Here is a 22,180-nt window from a genome sequence, read left to right on the forward strand (position 1 = left end):
TACATTGCAAAAAGCTCTTTCATGAAAGGGAAGCCACACGAGTACCATGAATCAATGGCACAGAGAGCCACTCAGCAGTAAACACCCACTGTTCTGGGAGGTAATTAAGAGTAATTAAAGGGCTAGCGGTTAACGAGTGTCCGTCCACCAGGGGGGCTGATGTTGATAGATTAGCTGCACTAACGCATTTACAGACTGCCAATCACTGCGGATGAAGCGGTTTTCCGGAGTAGGAGGGAAAAGTCCATTAGCACAGGCTCAAATCAGATCTTAGCACGGGTTATCAGGCCCATTTTCCTGACGTTCATTATCTGTCCCTTGATGCTTGTGCATTTGGCTTCAGCTGATTGGCGCCCCCGCTCTTTTTGGCTTTATTTTCTAATGAGTGTCACTGAGTTGGTGATGTATGATATTGTTTTGGCAGTATTTTCTCAGTAATGTATCACTAATGCATCTGACTCTGTTTTCTGTGGGACCGCTGGGTGCTGTCATTCCTCAGTGTTCTTCAACTTCCAGATGCACTAATGCATCTGGAAGGAGGAAACAACAGTAAGCCTCCTGGGTCAAGCTGCAACTGTAACTTAGAAGTATAAGAGGTGAAGGAGTTCTTCGAGAGCAAGACGAGGTAAGTTCTTTTGTCCTCTCATTGTATCCCTGCATTAAATGGCAAGCCATACCTGCAGCACTTCACTCATTATTTTAACACTTCTCACCAGTTGCCAGAGTGAGTGCCAGGTGACAAAGAGCTCCATTAGAAGCATGGTGGGTACATACTCGTATTTGTAGAGGGGACATTTAGAAGAAATCAGTGCAGTGCAGTTTTCTTTTCTCTGGCTGTCCACCCTGCCTGCACTAGAAAAATGGCCCCAGTGTGCTCTTGCCCTAACCTCCATTAAGCCCGGCGACTCATATTGAGCCTGTGAGCTTTCAAGAAAGTGGTTTTATTTCGCAGGCACTTACACTCAATGTCCAATTGCACCATCTCCTCCGCAGGCCCAGCTTGGTTCTCGGCCTCACAAGTTAGGTTGTGCAGGTTGTCATTGGAGGAAACGTTGGTGAGGTAAAGCACCAGCTCTAATGTGGAGCCCCAGATTCTTTCCTGCAGCAGCCGACAGCCCGCACAAAGAGCAGAGGAGGGGGTTAATGCACCCAGGTCACAGCTACATATGGATCACTTAGAGGTATAGACAGGTTAGAGGGATGAAATGGGATCCAATTTACTATACTGTAGATCAATAGATTGCAGAACACAACTGAACTTTATTTAAGCACAGCACGGTTGAGCTAAAGAGCTTTACAGCACAGTGAGAAAAGCAGAAAATAAAGGACAAAGTGGATTAAAACAGAATAAAATCTACACACAGAGAACCAGGTCCTACAGACATGTGGCTTCAGGCCATTGCAGCCACAAGCAACAACAGTCAGACACAGTTAAAAGCTTGAAAGCATCAAAGTGAGATGAAATGGAAGAGGGGAAGGAATTACATATTTTTCAAGGGGGCTACTGAGCAAATCCTTAAACCTTAATCCTTAAGGAGTCCTGAATCTAGAGGCAGACAGGTCTCTGACAGAGTGGTTTAGGGACAGTAGCTCACAAACATATGCAGGGACAAGACTACTTAGTGGTCATAGACAAACGAGAATTCAAACTCAGTTCTATAGTTGAAAGGGAGCCAGTGGAAGGAGGTAAGAATCAGAGTAATATTGTCCCTTTTTTTGATCTCATTAGCCTCTCTACAGCATGTTTGACTACAGGAGTTGGAGATTGGATAAAGAAGTCTCAAAGGATACGTCTGATGATATTCCATATTTTTCTTAATGTCAACAAATCCAATGAGGAGACCAAAACCAAAAATGAATGCGTTTACATGCACATAAGTATCCTGAACATCTCAGCCACTCATTTCTGTACCAACTGAGAATCTTCAGAAATCTGGATATGGTGTTTACTCTATCTGATACTGCATCAGGAGTACTCCTGCTAGCATATCCAGGTTTCTGAAACCAGAATTGAACATGAAACCATGTTACAACACATAACAGGGACACTTCAAAAACCTGAATATAACCAGGATACTGGTGTGCGTGTAAACGGCACTCAGCCCCAAGTTCCTTCTAAAGACATAAATATTTTTAAAACAGGTCACGAACATACAAATAATTTCCTAAAAATGCACTGTAGTTTCTAGCAAACAGTAGTAAATAGAACATTTGTTGGAGACTATTTTCAGCTGCAGATTTGGCGCTCGACTCTGCTCTATGTGGGATTGACTCAAAATAAATTACAGTGGCCATGTTCATCATTGATGTGTTTTTAATAGTTTTTGGACAACAGTGGAGCTTGATGGCACAGAGGAATAAGATTTATCAGGCTTTGGCTACACAGAAGAAGTGTAGAATCATTTTTTTGGTGCTTTTTATGGGATTTGTTGACAATACAATTTGACTATTTGTTGACAACAAAAGAATATATATATGATCACCAGAAGTATCCTTTAATGATACCGAAATATTTAGGACATGAAGGTGTGGATGTTTGTAATAGTAATATTCCTGAGTTTGGAAACAACACGAAGTTGGTTGAAGCTGGATATAAATAGTCATTTTATTTATATAGCCCAATATCACAAATTATTATTATTATTAAGGGCTTAAGAATCTGTACAGCATACATAAAATGTTATTTTCTATAAAATCTATATGACATATACATATGTACATATGCTGAAAATATTTCACTACCTCGGTAAAGAAGTGAGAATGGAGCTCATCAGTTCGCCATCTCACATTGGGGCTGGGACTTCCTGTCACATGACACTCAAATGTCAGGTTGCCTCCTTCTTGAATCTTGTATTTGGTGGAGGGAATAGTCACCTCAGGCAGACCTGAGAGCAGTAGAGGAGACAGCGTGAGCACATAGCAACGAGTACAGGCCGCTAATGTGATGGTACAACTAAGAGCCGGGAGAAACGGCACAGAGCCAAAAACTCTCTCATATGTTTCCTGGCAACAAGATGCTCCTGCTGTATGTGATTAAAGCTGCAATGCTGAGACAATTTCTTCCCTGCATTTCACTGCACCTGCTTGTTGAAGGCATTAATAACAAATTGCTTTTCCTTTTGAAAACCAATTGAATAAAGCTGCGTCTTTTCAAATATTCATTACATGAGAGGGAGACTTATCATAGAGATTAAAAATGTCATAAACTTTACAATAAAACATTTAAAGACCCCCTCCAGACATGTTTTAAGATGTAGAAAAATACTCTGCTTTGAAGAAAAAATTGTGTCTGTTGTGTTTTTTCCACAAATAAAATCACAATTACCTCATTAAATTCTTGAAAAATCCATAATCCAATTTCAGAAGTTTAACTATAAGACAGAAAATGTCTCCTACGTCACTTAAAAGTCCATGTATGTGCACTGGAGGATTCAAGTTTCCACTTCATGCTTGTGTAAGTTGCATATTGGACCATAACTGGCTTCCAAACTAGCTGTGATTTCACAACATTACGCTGGTACATCCACATGTTAAACTCACAGAGACACTTTCTACCTTCAGCAGGTGAATGTGAAAACTTCTAGTGTCAAACAGACACATCATTTTGCACAGCGAAGGTCAAACATTCAAGTGAAGTAACAATAAATAAAACACATGTTGGAGACTTTAAATGGATTTAAAAATGTGAGATTTCCTCATCGTTTGAACAACAACGATATATAACGCCACAATACAGTGAAAAATTTCAGATATCAGAATGAAAAACACTCAAAACTCACTGCAGTTATCTATCACCAAAGAGTTGAGGAGTACTTCCTGATCACTGGAGAAACAAGACAACATTTGGTTGTCCAGGTCACCACGGTCATAACGCTGCCACTGCTGGAGCCAGTGGAGGTCGCATGAGCAAACAAGAGGGTTGTCCCTCAAAACCCTGCAGAGAAAAAGGAGTAAAATCAGCTCTACCGGCTATAAACCTTTTTAATTCTTTTGTTTAAATTTCTCTGACAAGAACTGTCAAACATTATGAATCAGATTTCCATGGAGAAACTATTGAATGAGTTTATCTTTTTGTGTAATAGGTTAAACATAATAGGTGAAGATGGAGTATATTTTTATTTTAAGTTTTCTTTTGAAACCTCTAACTCCAATATTTATGATTAGAAATATATGCAATTTTGATTTAATATAAATCCATGAAGAATTTTACCTTCAGACAGAAATTAACCTTTCAGTCCCATAATTATTCTGTTTTTCTTCAGCTTTCAAAAGCCCTATGAGCCGCAACTAGTGAAAAAGTATTGCTGCCATGCACTGAAAAGAGTGCTGTCAATCAATTAGCAAAAGGCAGCAGTAGTTTCTTTTAAAATACCTCACTAAGTATGTTCACCTGTGGATTAATCTCTGCGGAAGTGTGGTGAAAGCACAATGCTTTAAGACCACAAGACCACTGAAAGGCCTCCTAATATAGAGATTAACCTTTGTGATCTTTGTAGTTTTTCTCAGTATCGTCAGTATTTTTACCTGCCATTTTTGTACTTGAAGTAGGTGCACATAATAATGTCAGCTGACAGCACAAAGGCCTCTTTCTCTCTGCTAATAATGTACCTAGTTTGTCTCGTTTTAGAGCTGAAAACTACTGTTGCCCTTGGTGAATAAAATTATAGCAGCAGCAGTATTTGTTGGTTATCAAACTGTGGTTGCCAACTTGAACATTTTCAATTCAGCCAGACTGTGATTAAGTTTAAATTTTAGGCCAGACCTTTCAAGTTCAAACGAGGCATCCTCCCCTATGGCTGTATAGGTACGCTGGTTAGCTCGCCAGGGGCCGGTTTCACCAAATTTGCAACTAACAAACTACGATTTGCTAATTTTGACATGTGTTACTAATCAAAAACAAACTTCATACTTGCGACCCATGCATGAGCTTGTGAGAATGTATCTATAATTTGTGAGCAACAATCATTTGTGAAACGTGACACTGCCATCATAAGCAGCGCTCACAAGATCATCGCGTAAAAAGAGCCCCTGGCACACAGAGACCATGGGGACAGCGTTGGGCCGTGAGGGACTCTGGCTTAGTGGCCACTGTCGGAACTGCAGGGCAAGTGACATCCACTGGCCCAATAACACTTTTTCACATACACAAAAGAAACAACTGTAAAGCGATGAATAACCTGTCTGACTCTCTGTATCACAATTTGAGCCACTGAATCCAATAAAGCCGCATTAGTTAATTACTTTTGTGCCATTTATGTGTTTGGGGAATCGGCAGGAATCAGCCACAGACGGACTCTAATCTGCATGCTCTGCCATTTAAACTGAGAAAGGTCTATCTGCAGCTTGCTGACTCCAAACGACCTGACAACAAACAAAGCTTAACTCCAATCATTGGTGTCTGGGAAGTGGTTTGTCTTGAACGTCTATCTGTTGGCATGTCTTGCACTTGTGTCCATGTTATCTAAGGAGTCCACAAGCTGCAGACCTTCTTGTTCAAGTTTATCACTTAACTAACTTTTGGCTTTGAGGGACTGTACAAAAGTTATTTGGATGTCTCTCTGATTCTCTCTCTTATCTCAAAATAGCATGTTAATATTCAACTAGCACTCTCTTAACCAAAATAACTGAAAGATGCAAAGCAGACAGAATTTAAGATGCTGTAGCTCAATTTAAACATCGCGTAAAAAGAGAAATAAAATTACCAAATGTCAAATTTATGCCAAACAAATGATGGGTCCAGCTTACAAAATATACTTTAGGCAACCAGCAACTTTAAACCAAGACCTGGGCTGTTAAATGAACAGATATTATGCCACTGAATGAGTCAACTGGGCACAGGAAGTGGTAGATTAAAGTGGTCTCGGACTATTGTGAATATTTCTTTGCTCCTTCTGTTGATGCGCAGCCCAATCAGTAAGATTTTTTCCTCCTTTACAGGCAACTCGAACTCCAGGGAATTTAAACTTATTTTAATGAACAAGAGCGAATTTAAAGGGACTCACAGGTTGAGCAGTGGTAGAAAATGAAACACCCTCCAGGAGATGTGTTCTAGAGAGTTTGAAGCCAGGTTTCTATGAAAGAAAGACAGAAGACACATTATATTGCAAACATTTGTTTTGCTGTTCAGTCACTACAGTATGTAACTCAACAGTAATTCAACCTATCTTGTTCTTTTGCTTTGTCTATATTTTACCTTCCTAGGGGCACTAATAGCAGTTCTTTTAATAGCTTAATAGTTAGCACAGTAACAGTATCTTGGCAATGTATTTGAAATTAGTTTCACAATCATGTCATCTGTACAAATGTTGCTTTGAGAAAGAGTGTAAATCTTTCAGAAAAGAAATTAACTCTTCTCAGCCTAAATTAAAGAAAAACTAAAGTAAAGAAAATGTTCTTGTCATTGTTGTAATCTAGTCCTGTTCTGCAGTGGAGTCACGCTGTGATTTGATTGCTCACTTTCAGAGCAATGCTTACCTGCTTTGAATTACTCTCAGTGGAAAACGTTAATGCATCCAAATGGGTTGTGATCAATTACCTTGGCAAGTATTTCACGCAAGCCAGGAGCTACATTCACAAACACCTCCAGCACACCTCTCAGTGTTTGCTTAGTGTTCAGTGCATTAGGTGATTAGTCCAGAGTCACAAACATTTCTCAGAGGAAGAATGCTGCTGAAAAACTCCACAGAAATGTATTTTTGGGAAAAAGTTTGGAATTTATCTTGTTTTGACATTCATGGTCCCAAGAGGATGAATCCAACTGACATTTCCTCTAGCGCCACCAGCAGATTGAGATTTCTAGATTTGGTACATAAATCTATGGTTCTATGGAATCCTAATCATTTGGTGATTCCCTGATATTTTCTCTAGCGCCACCATGAGGTTTTCATTTGTGGATTCATGTGCAATTTCTCAACTTCTTAATTTCAATTTGTCCACTACTTTTGGTTTGATTAATATCTGCATAACTAATGCCATTCCCATCAGCCTCAGCTGTACAGCTGTAAATGTTAGCACGCTAACATGTCAAACTACGATAGCAAACATGGTAAATATTACACCTGTTTAATATCAGCATGTTAGCATTGTCATTGTGAGCATGTTAGCATGCTGACAATAGCATTTAGCAGACTTTAAGAGCCACCAGACTTGCTTTTGACACTCACACATTCTTATTTAACTAATAATTTCCAAACATTTAAATGCAAACACTGTGAATAATGTAATCCTACATCTAAAATTGTGTATCATAATAATCCTGTGACATATGAATGCAACATATCTTTTTGTCAATCCTCCCAGATCACTAAAATATCATCACAGTGGCTCTCAAATGATCCTCAGACGGCCAAGGAACCAGGCTGTAAATAAACCTCCCTCAGAAGATGACAAAAAACCACACTGGGGAGCGCGCACATGGAAGCCAATACATATTCACTCTGGCAGGGCCAAGGGTTCAATTATTTGTTTTCCTTGCTCTCAAAAGTTCATGTCAGATGGGTTAGCCATTGGGGCTTATCCATTACCGGCTCGATTTCTCCCCGGGCCCACTGGAGGAGAGCAGAGCCGGGAATCGCGGCTCATTTTCTTTTGGGCATTCTTTTATTTTTTATACAAATTTTAGAAAAAGACGAGTTCCAGGAGGACGAAGACGAGAGCAGAAGGAGAGAAAGGAAAAGTGGTCCAAGCTGATGTAACCTCCATGTCCCCTGCTTAGTTTGGTTATAGTCTGTCCCTCTTAATCTCAGAAATACATCTGTCACACAGAAGCCCCTATACTCCACCCAACCCCAGCCCACCCTCTCCCTCCACAGTGAAATATTGATTAAGTGATAATGGACCCTTAGTGGAGTGTATTTATTATGCATCAGTTGTCGATAATCCGCCAAAGTGAGCGAGTAAAAGGTGACTGGTGGATGTCTTCTCCAATTTCTCGAGCTCACCCCGCCTACCTCACCACCTCCACCCCCCGTCTCTGGTCCTCGAAACCCGCCTGTCCTTTAGATAAACAGCATCGGACATGTCGCACACGCTCAGTAAAACGATGAGGACAAGATGGTGCCGATAAGGGTCAGCTGCTGATGAATAGACAAATTTGATGGTTCCAGTCGATAAGTCTTCATAGTATTATTTATTGTTGGGCCTGGATTAAAGGGGCCAAACTGTTCTTAAAGAATGACAGAACTGATATGATTTAACTTTTAAAAACTGGAAAATAATTGAAAAGGCTGCAATTTAACTACCAGGCTGCTTGCTAATTTGTTTTCCAAATGATTGTTGAAAAAGGAGGTAGTTACTATTGAATAGTAACTACGGTATGTTTCTATGGCCCAAGGAAATAGGAAAAAACATATTTTTTTGTCAGTGAAAGCAGAATTTATTGACTTTAGGGCTGCAACTAAAGATTATTTTCACTATCAATTCATCTGCTGGTTGTTTTTTTGATTAATCAATAAACGCTTAGTCTGTAAAATATCGGAAAAGAATGAAAAATGCTCATCACAATTTCCCAGAGCCCAAGGTGATGTCTTCTAATTGCTTGTTTTGTTTAAAACCCGAAGATATTACATTTCTAAGGTATGTCTAAATGTGCTTGTATTTATTATGGGACCCTACGTCACAAACAACTGGATGGAAGAATATTTTCATCTAGAATGATGACTTCTAATAAATGCAATTTGTGGTTTCATTATCGTAAATGAGCTCACAAATTTACCAGATCTGTGGATGAGTAATGCGGCTATTTGAACAAGCGACTGAGTCACTGTGATTTTGAGAAATGTAGCTCTCAGTTTATGTGACATGTGCAATATTAAAGGCCTGGCTGGCTGATCTCTGACTGACAGCGACAAATAGGCTGACCCACACACAGGTCAAAACATGACCAAGGGCAAAACAATCCTTTTGTATCGACAAGGACACTTACACATACTGGAGTTTGAGGTTGTGTTGGAAGGCATTGGCAGAGATGAGCCTCAGCTTACATGACGTGACCGTGCTGAAGAGGGGGAGAAAGCACAACACGCAATTATAAAAAAAACAAAATGGTTTGTTTTGATAGAAATAAAGCATTAAAACTCAGAAATAATGAAACTTTTGTGTGAGCTCGATTAAAAGCAGTGGTTGCATTATTGTCATTATCGATTCATCTGACAATTATTCTTTCAAACAATCAATAAATTGTTGAAACTTTTGTAGAAATACTCACATTTGAGAAGCGAAAAACAGTGAATTTTGGATTTTTCCTTAACAAATTACTTAAATGATTCATATATCAAAAATGTTTTGATTAATCGTCTGTTGATTAATTGACTAAATGTTTCAGCTCTATCTAAAACTTAGTTTGTTAGATATACATCTAACTGACTTATCTATCTCAGACAAACTCATTTTCTCTACTAGGGTCATCAGAGATTTTTAATCCAACGACCTTCAGATACTTTTTCAGACGGTGGCCAAAAGTGTGTGGACACCCTTTACGGCACACTTTTTTGTAGAAGTGTTTGTCATGGTTTGGTCAAAGCCCCTTAGTTACATTTAGGGAAAATGTTAAGGAAAATCTGATTTCTGAAAATCTGATTTTGTGCTCCATGGCCTTGGAAGTAACTCTTGTTGCTCCTCTTGCGAAATTTGTAATTTCAAATGTCAAAACTGACAGCTGCCCGCTCGAGATGAGAAACTTGCTTTTGTCTGCCTCTGTTTGAGATTAAGTACCCATTGTTTTAACAATTATTAAGAGCTTTAACTGCTAAATCTGCCACGTTATTGGAAAGCTTGACAGGCAACAGTAAGTAAGGGCTTACTGAATGGTCAGTTGTATGGAATAACTTATTGTATGGAGAATTTCACTGATAGAACAAACAGTACTCTGTACAGTGCTGTACAACAGTAATACAATATGTTAGCCAGCTATCTGGAAGCATGAATTGTTGAACATTTGTCTCTGTCGAACAGTAGGTTGTGAGAAAAGCATTACTTACAGGTTCTTCAGCTCTCTGTAGTTAACAAGATCAATTTCTGTTATATTCTCCAGGCTGGCTTGGTTTTCTATGTAACTGGTTAATAGAAAAGGAGAGAGAGACAGAGAGAGAGAGAGAGAGTTTGAGGGTAAAAACATACGTTTTGTTGTGTAGATATTGAATTAAGACAACGCTGAATGAAAATAACAGAAAACAGACCAAAAAAAAGGCACAAAACGGTTGAAAATTAGAAAAACATAAATCATAGAAATGTCTGTTGACGATGACAATCCACACTAAACACAGAAAGCAACAGAAGAGGCTGAATTGAGGTCTGTCAATACTCAACAGATAATTACTTAAACTATTAACCCCTTTTTAAAGGCATCATTACTCAGATTTGGGAGAAACACCAGGGAAGAAAGGGGATGGGAAGAAACACATGCAACCATGGGAGTGAGAGGGATTTGAAACCATGATCATGTGAATCGAGTAAGAAAATAAGAAAATAAAGGAAGGCATTAAAGAAGGGTAGCATCTAAATACAACCCCGCTGACGTGTCTGACCTCCCTGACATCTACCAAACAAACTAACAACGGATAACAAAGCCAGTCGAGATGTCCAGGGACGCAGAAACCGCTCATATCAGAATCTTCTGCTCATGTGGAAAGAAAATAATGTTTTAAGAAACGCCAGGCAGACGAGGCTGATGGGAAATTCTTTTCCAGACACAGCCTACCTCAGAATAACTAGTGAGCTGTAGATCAATTCAGCACTCAATACAAGGACAGCAAGCTCTTTTCATGAGATGTTTGAATAGATGGCTTGATCGGACCTACCAAGGATCTCGCCGAAGCAAACTGTCCACCCTATTCTCTGCCCTCCTCCACCTCTCATTACACCCCCCATGTACTAAATATGAATGTTGTCCATTTAGCTCAGGAGGACGCTTCATTGACCTGATTCAAATAATGAAGAATTTCATCAACGTGAGTGTCTTCAGCCCTCTCTTGAACGCATCAAAATATCCTTGGGAAAGCGTTGCTTTCCAACTAAAATGAGCCAAATAATCATAATAAAAGGGAGGCCTTGAGCAACCACAATGGAAAAAAATTGGAAAAAGAGATATGAAATGTATATGTGCATCATGTTCATATTTATAAGGCAAATAAAATCAGTTTATGGTTTGTTGGAATATAACCGGAAGGCGAATTTTTATCATAAAATTGCACAAAAAGGGTTAACAAGCTCAACATATTGAAACAACAGCAAACTCAAAAACCACTTGAATATGTGAATAAAACAAAAATGTTTTTTCAAACATGTCTTCTTTATTTTGTAATATTAATGAAGTACTTTTGAGTACTCCATCAGTTTAGCATTGCACTCAGGATGGACAGTTTAAAATCGATGCAGCAGAACCAGAGATACCCTTTTCTTTATTCCATGCATTCTTCCTCTTTGTCAAAACATGGTGCCTACATTACCCACAAAGCAACTCAACCGTCAACCACTTTGGTCTGAGATCCAGTTGTGTTATGCCAGTAGCGGCTAATGTAGCCTCGAGCTGCTAGCCTTAAGCTGAGGTGAAGAGCGGGCTACAGAGGTCTGGTAAGCTCACTTCTTTCTAACTTTCCACACCACCATCACTTGATGTCTCAAACTTCACTGAAAGGTCCATTGTCAGTGTATGTGCACTTGAGGTTTCAAGTTTCCACATCACACTTGTGTAAGCTGCATATAGGTCCATGACTGGCTCCAAACTAGTTGTGATGTTACAAAATCTTCTGTACGTACACGTCTTTAAGTCAGATTCAAGTACAGAGAAACTTTCATTCAGCAGGCAGATGTAAAAACAGCCTTTTGGTGTCAAACACATACATCATTCTGCAGTGTGACGGTGAACATCCCAGTGAACTCGCAACAAGAAAAACACATTTTTAGTTGAGGAGGGCTTAAAATAAACATGTAATGTGTTTAAATCCAGTGGTAAACAGGTCCAGCTCCTTCAGCTCGAGGCTCATTGTAAAACAATATACCACTATAAAACAGCAATGCGTCTCCATAGTGGGATGATGTTGATGAGCATTTTCCACTACATGCATATATATATATATATATATATATATATATATATATATATATATATATATATATATATACGGTATGCATAACAGTAAACCTTTTAAAGACATGAAAACTTGAAAACATATTTACACAATCAAAGCGATGGAGTTCAATTTAAACACAAAACAATCTGGAAAAATATCAGAGCAGCTTTTCTTATTTCACAGGACAGATTTCTGTGTTTTTTTTCTCTGTGCCCTTCTCACTGGTTTGAAGTGGGCGGCACTCAGCGGGAAAAGGTGATGTCACATACCTCTGTGTACAAATCAGAGCTTAGCAACATTTGAATCAAAATCTGATGACAATAAAGGCGCATTCAACATTAATTGCATGTGTTTCTGAATTTCCAGAGCTGAACAACAACAAATTGGCCTCATATCGAGACCAGGCAAAAAAAGATATTTTCCTGGCAAAATATCGGCATGCAGATGCAGCTACCAGGTGTGTTACAAAAGCACTGTTTGAGTCTCTGAAACGTAGCGATCAACTGTCAGCAACATTAGCATTGTAGCTAAGGTAGCACCATTTAGTGCAGCGCCACTGGGAGTTCCAGCGTGGTAAATACTGCGCCGACCAACACGCAACGAGCAGTGCAAGTTTTTCCGTTTTTCCGCTGCAAAGTGGATATGCACAGTCCTGATGACACAGACTAGCTGAGTTTTTGAGCGTTTAACTTTTAATAAATGGTTCCTAAGCATATTTTTTTATGAATACCTAAACTTTGGTTATTGTTTGTTTAGTCATGAATATTCAATGATGTCAAGACAAAAGAAGTTTTTAGTTCAGATCTGGGGGGAAAAATGCTTTTAAAGTACATTTTTGTTGTGAGACACCACAGCAGCTGCTGGAGAGAGCAGACAGAAGATTGTAAATGGTTTCCAGTGGGTCATGTGACATATTAAGGCTACAGCAATTTTACAGTAATGACTATCACTTAACCAGAACTTCAAGTAACTTGAAAGCTGTGAAACAAACGTAGTAGAGTAAACAACTTCTACAAGTCGAAGAATAAAGTGGCATAGATAGATGTATGTAGTGCATATGCCAAAAAAATACCTGCAGTAATTTCCAAGTGATGACAGCCACTTTCAGCATGCGGCATTGTTTCAACCCTCCAGTTCTCTGTTTGTCAGCTGCAACACACAAACCTTTTTATTCATGTCTGATTGACCCACACAGCAATAATGTGATTACAGGGCAGGTGGGCCCAGGATCACCCATCGCCCTTACTTATTGGATTGAGCCAAGTGGGTTGTATATCATCTATTGTTCCCGGGTGGGGGCATTGACTGGCAATTCACAAAATTGAATTTATAACTCAGCGTATGATGAATCTCAGGCCCCTGTTCCACAGTTAATGGCCCCTTGTTTGTTCCTGGTATCGGCTGTATTCCCTTGCACTGCCAATACGGCGAAGTGTTGTTGTTTGCTGGCATGTAGAGCACCGCGGTAAACAGAGGCAGAGAAAGGCTCGCTCACTTATTGATTGAACAGTTCAGAGAGAATGTCAAGCCTCACCCAGAGCTCTACGAAACATGTTCAGCTGCAGGTACAAGGAAATACCTCTGAGGTAAGAGACAGGTATAGGGTGAATAGAGGCTGAAAGCGGCAGTAAATTGACTTGCTCCACCGAAATGGCATTTCATAAATGTAGTTTCTTCTTAACAAGTGCTAATTGCTCAGATCGGGGGACAGGAACAAAGAGAGAACAGCGTGGTAGAGCAGAGACTGACATTTACTTTTCCATGTTGGAGCTGATGGTGGGTTGCATAATAATACACCAGCCCTCTTTAAATCACAGGTGGTCAGTTTCTACTTTTTTTTTTCCATGCAAAGTTTCAAAAAGCCAATGTTAAATAACAGTCATCTGCTGCAGAGGTGGCGTAGCTGAGAGAGAAGTCTCAGTGAGCAATAACTTACATGGGTTTTATTCAAACACATTCCCCCAGGGATCGCCTGTCCATAACTCTGTGATAATCAAAAGTATGACATGTATGGCTGTAAAGGACTACCAACATCAAACTAGCCTCCAAACCACTGCATCAAGGGAACATCATCAGCCATCTTTTCCATTTCTTCTATTGAGCAGCAGTTGAACCACAGAGAAGGAACATTAATCAGAACAACCTGAGTGGTACACGCACGTCAGCAGACCGCTCATCAGAAATGGAATTTACATTTGAGCCTCGTAAATTGAAAAATACTTTCTCCAGCCGTGTGTCATCTCAGATTACAGCATGTGGGTCTCCACAGCATGGTACCTGGACATGAAGTAATGATTTATTAACCTTCACAACATAGTACGCATGTACCTTGTCCTTATCTTACAAAGCAAAAAAGCTTACTGGTTTATTACAGTGGGAGCAGATAAAAAGTCACACTCTGCGTCAAAAGTGTCATCTTGATGACATGATTGCAATTAGTAGTAGAGTTTGGAGTCACAGAGTTTATGGAACTGTGCTTGGATGATAACTTTGTATCTCCAGATTTGAAAAAAAAAAAAAAGCAATAAGACAAAAAGATTTTCTCAAGATTTTAGGACCTGATCAAACCACACCGTCCTGATGAAGCTGAGGTGAAGCTTTTAAACTCTTAATAAATGCCACCTAAAGGTGCTTTTTTTTTTTTGGTTGAAAAAGTCAGATCTTAAACTCAGCAACATGTGACCAGATAAACTTGCAGCATTCATAACAAAAAAAAACTGGAGTTGTGAGGTTTTCCGCAATACTATACATTTTACAGCTGAGATCCTTTGAAGACCCTGAGGACACACTTTGAGGCACAGTGCATAATATAACATCGTTCCCTTCACTCTATGCCAGTTATTGTCAGCAGCAATCCATAATTGATTTCCAGATACCAAAGTGACTAAATTACTGCCGTTCTAATGCATCTCAAATAACAGTAAATTTACTTTACATCAGCCAGCGTCTGGATTTGGGTAACGCCAAGAACAAACTCTCAGCAGAATGTGACTGTATCAAATAATGGGCAATAAACAAAGCCTTGCAGATAACTTGCATTTCGCTCATTGTGATCTTGAAGGACTCAAAGCAGATACTCTCCAATACTTTGCTGTAGTGTTTTGGTGAGACATCATCATTATACCAACTGGACAAACAGCCTGTGCTAGCATCAGACCTCCGCTGAGTACAAACTCTCTTTTTCACATGGTTTGACAACAGACCAAAATAAATATGTGATGAGAAATAAACAAGGACATATCTGCACTCCAACTTAAGAAAAATAACCCATCTTCTTCAAGCATGAAGAGAAGCACTTCTTAGTCAAAGTGATGGAAAGCAACTTTCTTGCTCAACCTTGAATGATACAGTCAATGTAACACCTCCATCTTCGTCCAGCGGATTCTTCTGCTTCACTATCACTCGATCAGAAAACCTTGGCAATGATTGTAGATTCATTTTCATGATTACTATATTTTAACAGATCAGATATGAAGCCTCTTCCATTGAGACACTCCAAACCAATTCAATGGAACAACCAATTCAACTGAATACACACAGAGAAAATCAAGCTTGGAAAGCCACCAACTTGAAGGCATGTGAGCGTATCTGATACACTGATATACACGCAGAGCAGGTGACACATCATACTCACATCTCCGTCACGTTCTCGCTCTCTTGTGGTGCCAGTGCCGGGATGCTGGTGATACCATTGAGCTCCAGGCACTGCAGCATGGCGAAAGAGCACCGGCAAGCTGGCGGGCAGCCTCCCAAGGCGGGCGCCGGCGCCAGGCTGAGCAGGGTGAGCACCAGGGGCAGGGGAAGTGCCAGGGCCCAGGGTGCCTCAGCCATGCTCAAAAGAGGATTTTCTCAGCACCAGCGGAGAGGTTTGGCGGCTGTAGTTGGAGTTAGTGTCTATGTGGTTCACCTAATGAAGAAGAGTCAGCGAAGAGAGGCAAGGAGCTTTCACACAAAGTGGCTCTTCTCGTGGCTCTCTGGCAGGGTTGAGATCCCAGCTGGTCAGGGTCTGGTACTGAGCCACAGCTGTACTGAGCAGCAGGAGGGGCAGGCAGGCAGGCAGGCAAGGGGCCTCTGGGGACATGGTGGTGGGCTGCAGCCTCTCTCTTTCTCCCTCTCCCTTCCTCTCCTCCACGATGAAGGGAGGGGCAAGATAACGGGCCAGAGTCACCAGACACCTCGGAAAGCAAGAGGGGGGAAAAGGGAGGGGTTGGGGGTGAAGGGTGTGTGTTGATGATGAGAGGAGGAGATGGGATATGGTGATGGAGATCTCATCTGGTCCCCCCTCCGGGTGAGAGGTCTGCTGTCCCGCCAGCAGCTCGAGGTGCAAGCAGAGCCAAGAAGTCAGGGCTCTTGGGTGCCGGGATGCGTGCAGTAGCGCTCTTACACACCGCACTAACACGACTGTAGCAACATCCTGCAGCATGGATGGATGGATCTCTCCGTCCTGGGAGAATTGATTGTTGGAAGGTTTGTGATTGTTGAGACATAGGAGGTCAGTGATGAATTTAATGGCTGTGGAAAACGGGGGGGGGGGGCACGCTATCTGCAATAAGCTGTTTTTCAGCAGTGTGAACTCCCAGCAGTATTTAATAATTGGAAATGGAAGCAAAAGGACTATAGATCTCTGAGTTTGTTGTTTTTCATCACTGGAACATATTCAGTGTTACCTTACAAGGCTTGCACAAAATTTGCATTTCGCTAAATGTGAGCTTGAAAAGCTCAATAGGAAATTCACTTTCACTCGTGTTATGGGTATGTTCAACAGTTGACTGTACTCTCTGATACTTTGCTGTAGAACTTCAGCATTATCTCTCGCTACAAACACAGTATGCTATTGTTAGAATATGGATTTTCTTCTATAGACATGAAATCGGGTCTGAATGTTCCACTGAAAACTGTGAATTTGGGATTAAGTGATGTTACCAGACCTCTGTAGCCCGCTCCTCATCTCGGCTTGAGGCTAGCAGCTACTAGCATAACACACCTGAATCTCCGACTGAACTGCCAGTGGTCGAGTTGCATTGTGGGTAATGTAGGCGCCAGGTTTTGACAAGGAAGAAGAATGCGAGGAATAAAAAAAAGATTTTTATACTTTTAAAAAAAACTGTCCATAGAAGTGCATAACTTCTGCATTGAGACAGTTTTAAAGTTGTTGATTTGGTTCAGGAGAGTAAGAGGTGGAGCACTACACCCTTCATTCAAATGTACACAAACATCTTCTTGTTAATTAGATTGTGAAAACCTTTCTGGATGACAGTTTGGTCAAATTGCTTGTTTTGTCTGACAGTAAGTCCCAAACTCAAATATATTCAATTGACAAAGATACAAAACAGAGAAAAAGCACAAAATCTGCACATTTGAGAAGCTGAAAACAGTAAATCTAGTAAATTATAAAACTATGTGAGCTCATAAGCAAAGTGAAACCATGCTGGCAGGTGGACTCATGCTACGTAGCATCACTGTCAGTCCCTCTGATCCTGTAACTGCTAACAGTAAGTTGCTGCAGAGACCTGGGGTTGTCCATCACACACACACATGTTCTTTACATGAGCAGAGCTGGCTTTCTACCCATGGGACCAATACTGTGCCCCACCCCCATTCCTCTTAGTCACTCTGCACATGAGTAAGGTCATAGTGTCCCGACCACAATTACTGGCCATACGCTGAATAGCCATTTTTGCTGCTGTCGTCAGGATTATCTGGTGGCTTAATTACTCTTCCTTTTACGCCCATTTTTCTTGGTCTTAGCTCAGCAAATAGTGTGACGGGACAAGGCGCTCATTCGCAGGAGAAGTGTTTGAGAGCTCCGGCAGAGCGGTTAGAAGATGAAACACTCAATGGGAAGTATTTGCTGGGAAGTGTAATTAAGAACATACAGAATAACCACTCAAAACAAACATATGCAAATGAGATCATGTAAGCAGGTTGCAATGTGCATTATCTGAACAGACTGTATTTATGTTCTTACAAGCGCTTCCTTTAATCGTCTATCTTTGTTCGGCAGTTTACTTTACATTCTGTTTATGCTTATGGATTATGTGAAGTGGTTTGATTTCAAATATACAATGTCTGGAAACATTTTGTGCATTCTTTAATTCATATTAATTGTCTGGAAAACTTTGAAACTTTTGAAAACTGCAGTTACACATTTGTTAAAAGGAAGTCTCTGTCATAAATCAGCAGTTAGGTGGGACAGACAATGAGTCCTCATAAAACAATAACCAATCAAGTAATTTACACGTATCGCCCACGCACATCATCAGCTTCCTTCAGAGGTCCATGATAACTTTATAAAGTGGACAACTAGAATAAAACATCCATTGAAATACGCCTGTTCTAAACAATAGATGAATATGAGGCACGATACGAAGAGTTTTATTCAGTGAGATATACACCAGCTGAAAAATACGTCACCTCTTCTTACATGATGAAAAATATCACTGAATATGTCTGATAACTTTTTACGTTCTTTTTATGTCCTTCTCTTTATTTCAATCCGCACAATTAATTTACAGATAATCATATTTTCTACGAGCCATACGACAATATTCAACCTCACATCATTTGGTAGTAGTGGACGTTTGACAGATAATAATGACTTCATTTCTCTCTGGGTATTTAATTAGATTACTGTTTTTATGCATTATGGTGATTGATGGTCATAGAAGGGGTTAATTGCGACACTTGGCTTTTGAATCAATCTCCCCCTGTCACGTCAAAGATAAATACACTGGTTAGGACTCCACTCACAAGGAACAGACACAGTCGCTGTTGCATCCTGTGTTATAGACTTGACCATGTTAGCAGCCGTATCTCCATCACATGTCTCTAACTTCCTCCCTGGCGCACACACACACACACACACACACACACACACACACATCATGCAAGTGCACTTTGCATAGCCTCATGACATCAATCCATACACTGAGATGAAAAGATAAGGCAACAAATCCCATGAAAAGACCAAATCCAACAGTGGACTGATCCCATTAACAAGTATTGCCGTAGCTAAAGCTTGATAACATATTCCTCTGTGCCACAGAGCTCCATTGTTGTCCAAAAACTATTACTACATCACTGAGATACACTGGGTCACATGTTCCTTCATCACCACTTTGGCTTTTGAGTTAATCTCACATACACCGCCTTGCTGCTGTAAATACTCACTAGACACCAAATGTGTTTTAATCCACGGCTGAAAATAGTCCCTAACAAATGTGGGATTTCCTCCTGTTTCAGTGATGTTTGCTAAAAACTACAGAGCACAGCTGTTTAAGAAAACTACTCTTCCTAATAAGCCATGCTAGCAGTAGCGTGGCTCTATGGATGTCTGTCAGTCAGTCGATCAATCCACCACTTAGGTCCAGACTGGAATATCTCAACAGCTATTGGATGGACATGCACTCATGGCCAACAGAGGACGACCATGTTCCCCTTCGGATAAATTGTTATAGGTTTGGTGATCTCATGACATCTCTTCTAGTGCCACCATCAACTAAAACATTTTACTTGTCCAATACTTAAGTTTATGACAAAATACCTCCAAAACTAATGCCATTCCCATCAGCCTCAGCTGTACTTTGTGTTAAGTGCTAAATGTTAGCATGCTAACACCCTAAACTAAGAGGGTACATATTAATTGTTTAACACCAGCATGTTAGCATTGTCATTGTGAGCATGTTAGCATGCTGATGTTAGCATTTAGCGCAAAGCACCACTGTGCCTCAGTACAGCCTCACAGAGCTGCTAGCATTGCTGTCCTGTTTTTACACCAATTTCTGATTTAAACCATTTTTTTGCATTAATTCAAGCATATAGCCACTTTTCTCCAACTGTGTTGTGCTAACCCAAACCAACATACTGTACAGAATTTGAACTTGAACTTTTTCTTTCTTTTATCTCCCTTAGTCCAAAGGAAATATATATATATATATATATATATATATATATATATATATATAAATGTAACTTGTTTGGCGAGAAATACCAAAGAGACACCTACGAAAGACTAGAGCTTTTTGGATAAGGTTTGTATAAGGTATTCAAAATAACATTCCTCTTTTTTGACAATGTTTCTATGTTATAAAAGTTTGTATAAAACTTAATATAAAAGAAAATATTGATTATATTATGTTGGTAATGCCTCCAGAGAGTCTGGAGAAAATTATAATGGAATTCCCTGTCATTCTATCATCAAAAAAAACCAATGGGTGCATTTCTGTTAGTTTGTATGGAATATATGTACCGCAACATCTGAACAGCGAGAGCACATTTGGGGGGGTTAAACACGTGCAGAGAGGAAAAGTCAAAGAGAGGCTCCACTTCTGTCAGACCCTTAAACAATAATCAATCAATTTCATATTTATGTCCAGCGTCAGAGGGAGAGAGAGAGAGAGAGAGAGAGAGAGAGAGAGAAAGAGAAAGAGTGGTGGACAGAGAGAGAGCGAGAGAGAGAGAGAGAGTAAGAGAGAGAGAGAGAGGGAGGGAGGGAGCGTAACAAGAGAATGAGCGGGTGAGTAAAAGCTCTTTTGGACCAAGTACAAGGAAAGGCTTTTATACTTTAAGTGGTAAATGCACGTAGCTGCCATGTTTGTACGTAGGCTGTGTTGCTTCTGGGTGCCGTTCACTTGCTGTACATTGACTCGTGTACAGAACACTGATATGATGGCTTATGTTACATATGTTGGTCTTGTCATTATTATAAAATCTTTCATTTCGTAGTTTGGTTGTCTAAAGCATCACCCATGAATATCAAAGAAAAAACATTAGATTTTGAAAGAAATAGTTCCTTTCAAGTGGATGACCACAGATGTTCAGATATATTTTTGTTATTTCTTCTCCTTCAGCAGCTGTTCTGGAGCTTGCAATTATATCACATGATCCTCTTCAGCAGATGGAGTTTGCCCAGTTGTCATGGATTTGTAGGTGTTCAAATGTCACTTCAAGGACTTCTTGAAAAACGGAGAAAAAAAAATGCACTAAAAACTAAAAACGTGACAGTAAAAACACAGACGAGGCCACAGATTCATGATATGAGCAGTTCAAGCACCTGCCAGGATTTTGCGCATTTTACTCATCACAAAGTTTTACTACTCAGCCAGTGAAAACAGTTGTATGATGTCTTCTGTGGCTCCGGAGGAACTTTCCAAAGTAAAAAAAAAAATGCCAAAAATGATGTCAATGCTGTAGTGTTTTTGGAGTTTAACTCAAACTTGATACTAAAATTCTGAATATTTCAACCTCTGCTGCTTCGATTTTGATAATTGTTTTAAAATGTAGGTTTTCCTTCCATTGATCGCCCGAAGAGCTGAGTAACCAGAAGAACTGGCAATGATGTGTGGACACCTGACAAGCTTGTGAACCAAAAGAAGTAACACAACTCATTGACCATTTCTCAACATTTAATGTCATGAACAACACTTTTCTTAGGAGCAACACAAAGTTGATTCCAGCTAGTTTCACAAGATGTGTTTAAAAGAGCACAGGGTTGAACGTCTTTAAAAGAGTTGCATCTCTAAAAGTCAGTCATAACAGCGAAGCGTCAACCAAGACACCCGCAGTGAGATTTTAGCACAAGTGGGTGGCCTGAGAAAACAGAAATGAGAGACGTAGCCCTGGTCATGTTAACGCCATAGAGCTCTATGGGAGCACATGTCCTCGGTCTCATATCAGATGGGGTCGTTCAGTACAAGCTGATGGAACAAGATACAGTGAGGGGACTCTGTGTAAGCCATCACATGCTGCAGTGTCTTTATCTACAGATCTGGACATCACAGCCTCCAACCCCTCGTCCGACAAAGTCCTCTCCTCCCTGATCGATACACCACCAAGCAAAACAACGGTGTAGGGTGTAGCCGTCTCAAATTCTTCATCACTTCTCCTCTCGTCTTTTTTACATCACCCAACCCTTCCCCATCTTATTTTCCATTTGCATCTGTGGCCGGATCATCAACACCCAGCCAGTAATGCCCAGACCAGTGTGTGTGTGTGTGTGTGTGGTTGCTAGGTGTGTGCGTGGTTGCTAGGTGTGTGCGTGTCTGTGGAGTTGTTTTTGGATGAGCATGCATGCATTCAGCCCTGTCTGTGTGTGTATGTGCATGTGCTGATGA

General features: G+C 40.3%; 1 protein-coding gene across 2 annotated transcripts in view; it reads right to left on the reverse strand.

Moving 5' to 3' along the window:
• ntrk1 (neurotrophic tyrosine kinase, receptor, type 1) overlaps positions 1-15,899 on the reverse strand; it is a 30,786-nt gene extending 14,887 nt beyond the window's left edge. For both annotated transcript variants that reach the window (XM_070911315.1, XM_070911316.1), the window contains exons 1-7: positions 15,703-15,899; positions 9,978-10,052; positions 8,924-8,995; positions 6,003-6,071; positions 3,780-3,934; positions 2,743-2,885; positions 961-1,099 (exon numbers count right to left, since the gene is read on the reverse strand). In XM_070911315.1, the coding sequence (XP_070767416.1) occupies positions 961-1,099; positions 2,743-2,885; positions 3,780-3,934; positions 6,003-6,071; positions 8,924-8,995; positions 9,978-10,052; positions 15,703-15,899 (850 nt within the window). The remainder of the gene's footprint in view (positions 1-960; positions 1,100-2,742; positions 2,886-3,779; positions 3,935-6,002; positions 6,072-8,923; positions 8,996-9,977; positions 10,053-15,702) is intronic.
• Between the last annotated feature and the right edge of the window lie 6,281 nt (positions 15,900-22,180).

The sequence above is a fragment of the Enoplosus armatus genome, chromosome 9 (assembly GCF_043641665.1).
Source record: "Enoplosus armatus isolate fEnoArm2 chromosome 9, fEnoArm2.hap1, whole genome shotgun sequence".
NCBI lineage: Eukaryota > Metazoa > Chordata > Actinopteri > Centrarchiformes > Enoplosidae > Enoplosus > Enoplosus armatus.